General features: G+C 39.5%; 1 protein-coding gene and 1 long non-coding RNA gene across 2 annotated transcripts; both read right to left on the minus strand.

Moving 5' to 3' along the window:
- Positions 1-2,985: 2,985 nt before the first annotated feature.
- On the minus strand, positions 2,986-9,228 carry LOC127006530 (ecdysteroid-regulated 16 kDa protein-like). Its single transcript, XM_050876483.1, has 4 exons — positions 8,988-9,228; positions 5,089-5,196; positions 3,581-3,750; positions 2,986-3,353 (listed from the first exon to the last, which is right to left on the minus strand). Exons 1-4 carry the CDS (start codon positions 9,100-9,102, stop codon positions 3,264-3,266), a joined length of 483 nt encoding a protein of 160 aa, XP_050732440.1. The 5' UTR covers positions 9,103-9,228; the 3' UTR covers positions 2,986-3,263.
- Positions 5,807-8,974, minus strand: LOC127006531 (uncharacterized). The gene is made up of 2 exons (XR_007759623.1): positions 6,396-8,974; positions 5,807-6,257 (listed from the first exon to the last, which is right to left on the minus strand). It is a non-coding gene; the product is annotated as an uncharacterized LOC127006531 (long non-coding RNA).
- Positions 9,229-10,435: the final 1,207 nt, after the last annotated feature.

Raw genomic sequence — 10,435 nt, forward strand, 5'->3', positions numbered from 1 at the left:
GTCTTTTATCTTTTATTAGAGGAATGTTAGCGGTTTCTTTTGGAGGGAGATTGGTGGGAGGAAAAGGCGGATTCGTGAGTTAATTATTATTCTCTTTCTGTTTCAAGAATTGTATAAAGACGATCCTGAACTTTTTCTAATAATACATGTTCCATACTTTACTCAGAATTTAATTCATCCAAAGTTATAAAAAAGGCCGTGTCGAATTGAAAACACTTAGGTATATAGCCAGGTAGCTCTAGCTATAGGACGTTCAGACGGCAAACAACCCACAGCACCTGCTGTCTTTACTTTCTGCTTTTTAGCTAGACTGTAGCCCACAGCATTGCGGGGAGTATTTCATTTTCACTTTCAGAAATTACATTACTTCATAGATATGTTATAAATAGTTATTGACAACAACAAAAACGCAAGAATAACACGTACTATGATAACGCAGTGACGCTAATTTTGATATAGCCAACATTTTAATTAGTGATTACTGTAACTACCTATAAACTATATATAGTACCTACCTGTCATGACCTATCATGTACAGTTTTTATTTTAATATATATATATATATATATATATATATATATATATATATATATATATATATATATATATATATATATATATATATATATATATATATATATATATATATATATATATATATATATATATATATATATATATATCACTCAGTCACTATCTATCTATCTACCTATCTATCTATCTAGGCTACCTATTTACCTACTACCTATCTATGTGCAATGTGTGTGTGTGTGTGTGTGTGTGTGTGTGTGTGTGGTCTTTGTAAAATATTGTCCCCCCTTCTTTTGCTTTTAATTAGCCTGCAGTATTTTATTTATTGTACTGATGCCATCTATTCATGCGTTACTTTATCTACCTGGCGTCCTGCAGGCCCTGCAAGGCGGTGAGCGGGCAGGCAAGGGGGCGTAATCCCGATATACTGTTCACCTGGCCGTGGGGTGCACTGGCAATTACCTGTAATACCGCTGATAAACACGCGTTATTAATATGCTAACCACGGGACGGACTAGTCTGCGCTTGTGTGCCCTTCTCTCAGCCACCCCCCCCACCCTCCCGCCCCCTGCCCCAACCTTTCTCTCTCTCTCTCTCTCTCTCTCTCTCTCTCTCTCTCTCTCTCTCTCTCTCTCTCTCTCTCTCTCGTAAGTTGGCCTCCCCTCCCTCTCACGCCTTCTTTCTCAACACCCTTCCCATTTCCTTTCCCATAGATCTGCTCCTACTCTTCCTCCCCTCCTCCACCTCGTACTTCTCCCACATATTAAGAGTTTCCTGTATGTGAGTGAGTAAAAGATGAGTACGTGAGCGAGTGTGAAAGGAAAAGTGAGTGAGTGGGCGAGTGGGAGTGACAGGACATGAGCTAGTGAAGGAGAGTTTCCTGTGTTCGTGTGTGACCGAGTAAGTGGGTGTGCACCATTTTTATTACTTTTTTGTGTGTATGTGTGTAGTTTAGAGAGATCAAGAGCAGTAAGAAATGTTTCCTGCCTTTTCTTCCCTTCTTCATTCCTCCTCTTCCTCCTCCTCCTCCTCCTCCTCTTACATGCCTCCTTAATTCAGTTACCAAAAAAGTGTCTTGCCCTTTCTCCTCCTCTTCTTCATTCTTCTTCTTCCTCATCCTCTACTTCTCACTCGCCCCTTTAGTTCACAGTTATAAAAAAAAAAATGTTTCCTGTCTTTTTCTTCCTCTCTCCCCTTCATCAATGTCCTCCTTCTCTCTCCTACTTCCCATACGCGGCCGTACCCCCATAGCTAAAACAAATATTTCCTTTCTCTTTCTTACTCGCTCTTACGTCCTTCCTCCTCCTCCTTATCTTCCTCTCTCCCCTATTTCCTACGCCCCCGCTTCCTCTTTCCTCTTCCTGCCCATTCTAAAAGGTTTCAGGGCACGCGTGACCGCTATAAATGGCTTCGGATCACCAGGTTAACAAGGTGTGATAGAAACTGTGGTAGTGGAATCATGTTGAAAACTTATTACCAGCCAAAGCCGGATTAAGAGTTGTGGCCGGAGCAGGATATGTTGGTATTCTTATAAGACGCTTCCTTCTCATATGAACTATTTCCAAAGGCCAAAAAGGAAATCAGTCGGGACGTTCTAATGGGCGACTTTTTTTTTTTAGGGTCATGGTACAGGAGAATGGTAAAATTACTACCAGGGTCATAAAAATGCCCCTGGAAATGCCCACAACTCCTACGGAATTAGCCTTGTCATATATTTGATCTTGGGCGCCTAATTTAGAATAGCATTTTGTCGAAGTTCCTAACAGGCTGAGCAATACTGATGTGAGGCAAAATAATATGTCTTCGCCGTCTTTTGGGACCCTTTTTGTGTGATTTTCAATGGTCTACTTTTGGCTTTCCGGTGTGGTGTCGCCTGCCATCCCGTGTCGTGAAACATTGCATCGCGGAACCCAGTCTTTACTATCACAGAGTAACTATAAAAAAAAAAAAATAAAGAAGAGTGATTGATAATATCCTAGTTATATACATATACATACGTCATCATTTGTTTTATAATAATATAAATAAACTTGGGTGGGGCAGTCCCGACAAGCAGTCGACAAAAGACACGGTACTGTGTCGAAATTCCCCCACCCTATGTATGTATTCAGGAAGGGGATGTCTCACGACACTGGGATGGCAGACGACACCACACCGGGGAGCAGCGATCGACACAGCGAGCTTTTATTCTGTTTCTTATTTTGCCCTTGAGCCGCTTCCTTGCCGTAAAAAAAAAGGATATAGCCCCAGTTACCCCTCTCCTTGAAATTCGGTCCAGTTACCAGCATCACCGACATCTACATATAGGTATAGTACTGTGGTGCATTTAGGGTTTAATACAAGACTAATACAATTTTCATCACTAGCATGCAGTCAGTCACCAAATTATACCCATGGAAATACTTCAATAACAGCCTCTAATTAACACAGGACAGGTGTGAAAGACAAACCCACTACTTTTTTTTCAAATATAATTACTTAATTAATAAATAAAGCATACATATATTACACGCACTGCTGCTGAAGTACGATCATAATACACACACAACGCACAATCTGATACAAATTAGATCATATAATACACAGCACATTTAAAACAATGATTCGAAGAGTATATTATGAATGTGTGAAATCTAAGCATACGTCAATACCAGCGATGCACGAAAATGGGTAGGGCGAGGGGGTGAATAGAAGGGTGAATGCGATACTCCTGCTGGCGTCTCCTGCGGGCCTCACGACTTGACGAAGGTCCGGATGTTGAAGCAGAGGATGACGCGGTCTGTGTCGTCGTCCTTCAGCCGCCACACCATCGGGTACCGCCTCTGTATACACACACACACACACACACACACACACACACACGTCAGTCAGATATAGGTTGCATGGGCTGTACCATAACATTAAAAAAAGGCGCAAATATATAAAAAAAGTAATAATAGGTTTCTACAGCAATATATCAACAAAAGAAACAATAACTATTACTACTACTACTACTACAACTACTACCTACTACTACTACTACTACTACTACTATACCGCCACTACTCACCCTCATCCAGAACCTCTCGACGCGCAACGGATAGGTGAAGGTGGCCACCTTGCCGGGGGTGAGCGGGCAGGAGAGGTGGTCATCGCAAGCCTTGGAGTCCTGCCCAGGGAGCGGCATCTCGACCCACGACCTCCACGCCACGTAGCTCTCGACGTCAGACGCTGGAGAATCTATAAACAACGACGAATGGGGGAATGAGAAAGAAGGAAGGAAAGAGAGACGTTAAGGAGAAGAAACTGGGTTAAGGTACAGCAATGGGGAACAGGAATGGAAAAAAAGTAGGCAAATAAGAGCTTTGGGGAAAACGAGTGAAAGTATTGACAACGTAACTTAATTTTATCAGACGCTGGAGACGATAAACAAAAATGAGGTAAAGAAGGGAGGATTCGGGATAAATGACACGAAGGGAAAGTGGATATTTAAGTGGTCTGGGGAAGAAGAAAGTGCAGTAACTCGATCTGGGAAGTTGGAGACTATAAAGAAATATGAGGTAAGGAATGGAATCCTAAGGATATAATTAAATGAAATGGAAAGTGGATATTTCAGTAGTTTGAGGGAAGAGGAACCTGAATGATATTATAAGTAACGCAACTCGATATCAGAAGCTGGATGAACAAAGGAATAAAGAAGGGAGAACTCAAGGTAAATAAATAAAGTGGAAAGTGGGTTAGTAGTTTGAGGGAAGAAGAAAGTGCATGATATTAGAAACTGAAACTCTAAATGAAAATGAGGGAAAGTAAAAAGAGAGTATACAATTGGGGTGAAGGAAAGGGAAAACGGTGGCTATTTGGGTGTTTTGGGGAAGAACAATGAGGATTATATATCATTTTGTGTGAGTAAAGTAACCTTCGAGAAGCAGCAAGAGAGATAATAAAAGAACATGTGGGAAAGCAATGTTTTGGTAAGTTGTGAGTATTTGAGTGAATTTTGAGGGGTGAAAGAGATGGGTAAAACGTCGGTATTTTGAGAGTGGGGCTACTTTCAGAGAGGGTAAAGTATTTAGTTGAGTATTTGTATGAGTGGCGATGAATGACTAACACGACTTTATAGGTAGGTGACAAATATAATCAGACGTCCGTGCTTCTGTGTTTTGTGTGAAGAGGGTAACATTTTAAACACGGATTAAGGATTTGAGTATTTTGAAGATACTTTATATATATATATTTTTTTTAATAAGTAATTGATGTTTATTTATTTCATTGTTTATTTATTTTTTTGATTATTAATTTCTTGCTTGCTTGCTTGCTTTCTTCGTCTTTCTTTCTTTCCTTCATTAACTTCATTCTTTCTGTATTTATATATATTTTTTTTTATATTTGTATTTATTTAGTTGTTTCTTTGCTTATCAGTCTATTAAATTTTAAAGTGTACTTCTTTGTGTAAGAGGAAAGAAAAAAAATAAACTAAGCTTTTAGTGTGACAAAACCTCTGCTCTTCATATTAACAACCAAGAAAGAAATCCAGTCACCTTTACCCCGCTCTACCTTGATACCCTCGCTCTGACTTACCTGGCACGAAGTCCACCTGCAGCAAGTACGTGTTCTCCTTGTTGAGCACGCAGGTGTCGCTCACGAGGCTGCTGCAGTTCATCCGCACGCTGGTCGGGGCTGGCTCACCTGTGTAAGGCGTAATGGCAGGTTAGTTAAGTGCTCACCTGTTAAAGAAAATTAGTGGATGGTTATTGTGATTATTTGTGAGGGGGAGGAGGAGGAGGAGGTTATTTATTCTCTTCCTCGTCCCGTATCCGCCTCTTCCCCCTTCTTCCTTTTGATTCTCTTAACTTTTCCTCTTCCTCTTTCATTGTTCTCTACTTCCTCTTCCTCTTTATATCTTGTTACTTCTTATCAGTTTCTCTTCCACTTCCCTCAGACCCTCACTAACACTATTTCTTCTTCCTCGTATCCATTTTTCTTCCCCTAACACTTTTATCTCCTCTCACTTCCTCTTCCTATTCTAAGTCTTCATTCTCCTCCTATCACTCACTTTTTCTCTTTTTACAACGCTTCACTCTATTTCTCTCGCTTCCTCCTCCTCTTCTTTTTCCTGATGCCTAATCCTTCTCCTCTCGCTTCTTCTTTTTTTCTAACGCTTCATTCTTTTCCATCACTTCCTTTTCCTTTTCTTTCCTTCCTTCCTTTTCTTTTCTTTCTTCTTCTACCGCTTCCTCTTCTTTTCTTCTAACGCTTCATTCTTTTCTATCACTTCCTTTTCCTTTTCTTTCCTTCCTCCCTTTTCTTTTCTTTCTTCTTCTACCGCTTCCTCTTCTTTTTTTCTAACGCTTCATTCTCCTTGTCTCGCTTATACTCTTCATCTCATTTTTCTAACTCCATTCTCTTTCTCTCACTTCATCCTCCTCCCCTAACTCTTCACTCTATTCTCATCATCTTTCTCTTTCTTTTCCCTTTCTTATAACGCGCCATTCTCCTTCTCTCGCTTCATCTTCGCCTTTTTCTAACGCTTCATTGTCCTGCTCATTCTTCTGCCATTTCCTTTTCTTTGTATAATCCTTCATTCTTCTGCCGTTTCCTCTTCCTCTTCCTTTTTCTAACGCTCATCCTCCTTGTTGCCCTTATTCTTGCTTTTCTTTTTTCACATAACTCTTCATTCGCCTCCTATCCCTCCCTCTTCTTTTCTCTAACGCTTCATACTTCTCCTGTTGCTTCATCTTCCTCTTTTCCTAACGCTTCATCCTCCTCCTCTTACCTCCTCTTAGCACTTTTTTTCTCTTCCTTATCTCTCTTCCTATCGTTTATTTTTCCTCTTTTTTTTTATTTAACGTTTCATACTTCTCCTGTTGCTTCATCTTCCTCTTTACCTAACGCTTCTTCTTCCTCCTCTTGCCTCCTCTTACACTTCTTTCTCCTCCTTATTTATCTCTTTCTATCGTTTCCTTGTCCTCTTTTTTTTATCTAATGTTTCATAGTTCTCCTGTCGCTTCCTCTTCCTCTTTTCCTAACGCTTCATCATCCTCCTCTTGCCTCCTTTTAACACTTCTTTCTCCTCCTTATCTATCTCTTCCTATCGTTTATTTTTCCTCTTTTTTTATCTAACGCTTCATACTTCTCCTGTCGCTTCCTCTTCCTCTTTTCCTACCTTTTTCCTCTTCACTCGTCTTTCTCCTAGTCATCCCTCTCTTTTAATATTTTCCTCTTCCTCCTCTTCTTTTTTTCTTACGCTTCATATTCCTGCGATTGTTTCCTCTTTCTCTTTTTCTATTGCTTCCTCTTCACTCGTCTTCTTCATAGTCATCCCTCTCTTCTTATCTTTTCCTCTTCCTCCTCTTTTTTTCTAACGCTTCATATTTCCCCGATTGCTTCCTCTTCCTTTTCTCCTAACGCTTCATATCCTCTTGCTATCGCTTCCTCTTCCTGTCGCCTCTTCCTCCCTCCTCCACCGTTCAGTCTGGCGTCCCACAAGGTCACTTAACCACAGAGCTCATTAGTCTCTCTTCTTCTTCTTCTTCTTCTTCTTCTTCTTCCTCTTCTTTTTCGTGTTTGTATTAATGTAATTTTTGTGTGTTTGCTTATTTCTTGTTCTTCAGCTTCTTGTTCTTGTTCTTCCTCCTTAATTTTCTTCTTTCTTCTTCTTCTTCTTCTTTCTTCTTCTTCTTCTTCTTCTTCTTCTTTGTGTTTGTTTTGTTTGTAATTATGTTAGTTTGTTTGCTTATTCGTTTGTCTATTTGTTTGTTCCTTCATTTTCTTCTTCCTCTTTTTTTTCTTCTTTTTCTTCTTCTTCTTTTTCTTCTTCTTCTTCTTCTTTTCTTCTACTTGCTTGATTGATTGCTTATTTGGAAGTTATACATGATTTTATTTATTCTTCTTCCTCTTTTTTTTTCTCCATCTTCTTCTTCTTCTTCTTCTTCTTCTTCTTCTTTCTTCTTCATTGCTAGTCACTATGAACCGTGTTGATAAACCCCAATTCCATTCACCTGAGTCGATGAGTAGCTAAAGCACTCAGTTAACCTGTAATTAACATTCTAACATCGCCGGTCTTCTGATACTTTCACAGACACAAATGAAGTCATGAATGCTCTCTCATACGATAACTGTGACCCTGTATAAGCTTAACACAACATAATGTCAATCACTTAAATTCTGCTCTTTGAAAGAAAAAAATAACTAAATCATAAACGAATAATCTTACGCCGCTGAACAGCTTCAAATAAGCATTTCACAAATACCTGTCACGTGCATTTTTTTAACCGAATAGTTTTTTGTCTTTCCGTTGATAACACTAAGAAAGGATCGAAAGAGACATATACCTATAATTTTTTTTTAGTGAATAACCTTTACCTTCATTATTAACGCTTGGAAAACATGGAAGTACATCTAACATTTTAGCAAACAATCTTTCACACCGACCTCTTTCTTGTGTCCTCACCATTGTGTCTTTTTAGTTTCCTGGTGCTACTTCCACATGTATCCTTAGTTGTATAATCACACTATGTACTGCCTGGGGGTTGGGATGGCATGTTCCTCCCTTCTCCTTTGTTGTTTACTTGCAACAATAAACTATCAATCAATCCAAACAACGCCATGTAAAGAGCCAAAGAAGGACGAAAAACATAACATAAACTCCTTTAGTGAATAATCTTTCACGTCAGTAACCTTACCCATCGATTTTTACACTAAGAAGAATGGAGACGTAGAACACATTATATATAAACTACTTCAGCGAATAAATCTTCCCTTAATATTACTGAGGAACAAGAACTTTAAACACCTATTACACTCACCAGTATGTTTGTCATGGCATTACTAAAAATTAAAGAATATAATACGGACATAGAACATATAATGCATATTAGTTACCTCAGTGAATAACCCTTTCCTTGATCAGTATTACCAAGGAGAGTGGGAGCAAGAACTTAATTTGTCACACACAAATAACCTTTGCTATGATAACGCAAAGAATGAGAAAATCTAAAAGGACGTAGAACACATGATCACAAACTCCTTTAAAGAATAGCATCTTACACTAACAATCTTCTTTTTCATTAATGATACGGGAAGAGACATAATGACGTAGAACAAATAAACTATATTAGAGACAATTATCGCACCCTTTTTTTCCCTTTATCAATAACACCAATGAATGTAAAAAGAGCGAAAGTAGAACGAACATAGAACATACAATATAGATATAGTGAATGCTCCCTCTCATCCGTGTCTTTTCTCTTGATTATCATGATATCGAAGGAAGAAGGAAAGCCAGAACGACACGCGACACACACACAGATTACAAACTTGCAAATACGTAACCTTTCACAATAATATATTTTCCCTTCAACAATAAGGCCATGTGAAGACACACACACCTAAACGCACTTTTTCAGCTCTAACACGAGTAGCCTTTCCCTTAATTAATAACACTAAGGAAGGCTGGAAGGACGCATTTCACCACCTACCATTGTCGCAAGCGGTGAAGGGGACGGTGGAGGCGAGGGCCGGCGTGAGGAAGAGCGTCAAGCAGGCGAGGGCAAGGAGGAGGAGGAGGTGCTGGGGGCTGGCTGGTGGCGACATGGCGAGTAAAAGGCGAAGAGAAATGGACACACGGCTACAGACGCTCCTCACACACCGACCACTACCACTAGAATGAGCCTCCCTCCGCACGTATCGCTGCTAATATATAGAAAATGTCAGCCAGTCAGTCAGCCAGCCAGCCAGCATCCTGTCATCCTTACCCTTGTCTTCTGACCGTCATTATTTATTTGTTGACTAATAAGGAGATTTCCGGTCCGTATGTGCCTGTGCTGTGGGTGAGTTTTAGGGAACTCTTACGGTAGGCTGCGTGTCCAGCCTAAACCGTGACATTTACTTTACAACATTTTATGCAATTCAACTGGTCTTTATGTTATTATACTTTGCTTGTTGTATGATTCTTTATGTTACTCAGGTTTGGGTTTGTATCTTGCTGTACGGTGCTTCATTAGTCTTCATGGTCTGTATTCCTGTATTCCTATATTTTACTTAAGGTTACGGTACTCTATATAAGGCTTTAAGTTATGTACGTTATGTGACTTAGCGTAACTTTATCAGGATTCTTGCTACTTTATTATGCTTTATTGTATATAACTTTTTCTTTTAAGTTACTATATTTTACTTTATTTGTGTACACGTTACTTTAGTTGAAAGTTCTTTGATTTGGCTTCGGCTTCACGTTATTTTGTCAAGCTGCATGTCATTGTGAATATCTGTTGGATGGTTTGATATGCACACTATAGCACGAAACTAATCATTGTACCTAACTACTCGAGAGGTGAAAACTGATATAAATGACGTGGTAGAAATAGTAGTAGTAGTAGTAGTAGTAGTAGTAGTAGTAGTAGTAGTAGTAGTAGTAGTAGTAGTAGTAGTAGTAGTAGTAGTAGTAGTAGTAGTAGTAGTAGTAGTAGTAGTAGTAGTAGTAGTAGTAGTAGTAGTAGTAGTAGTAGTAGTAGTAGTAGTAGTAGTAGTAGTAGTAGTAGTAGTAGTAGTAGTAGTTGGAGGAGGAGGAGGAGGAGGAATGGTAGTAGTAGTAGTAGTAGTAGTAGTGACAGTTGTTGCAGTGGTAGCAGTAGTAGTAGTAGTAGTAGTAGTAGTAGTAGTAGTAGTAGTAGTAGCAGCAGCAGCAGCAGCAGCAACAGTAGTATCACAGACTCATATTATCGGTGTTATTACCTACTATTACTGAGGGCAGGAGTAAAAGTTTCTAGTTGCAAGGTGAAGAAATTAAACGACACACACACACTCGTGTGTGTGTGTGTGTGTATGTGTGTGTGTGTGTGTGTGTGTGTGTGTGTGTGTGTGTGTGTGTGTGTCAGTGTGTTCTGACGTCATAGGAGGCAGCGGGTGAGCCAATGGGGAAGGAAGAGGA

Source organism: Eriocheir sinensis, chromosome 33 (genome assembly GCF_024679095.1).
Source record: "Eriocheir sinensis breed Jianghai 21 chromosome 33, ASM2467909v1, whole genome shotgun sequence".
In the NCBI taxonomy this organism is placed as follows: Eukaryota; Metazoa; Arthropoda; class Malacostraca; order Decapoda; family Varunidae; genus Eriocheir; species Eriocheir sinensis.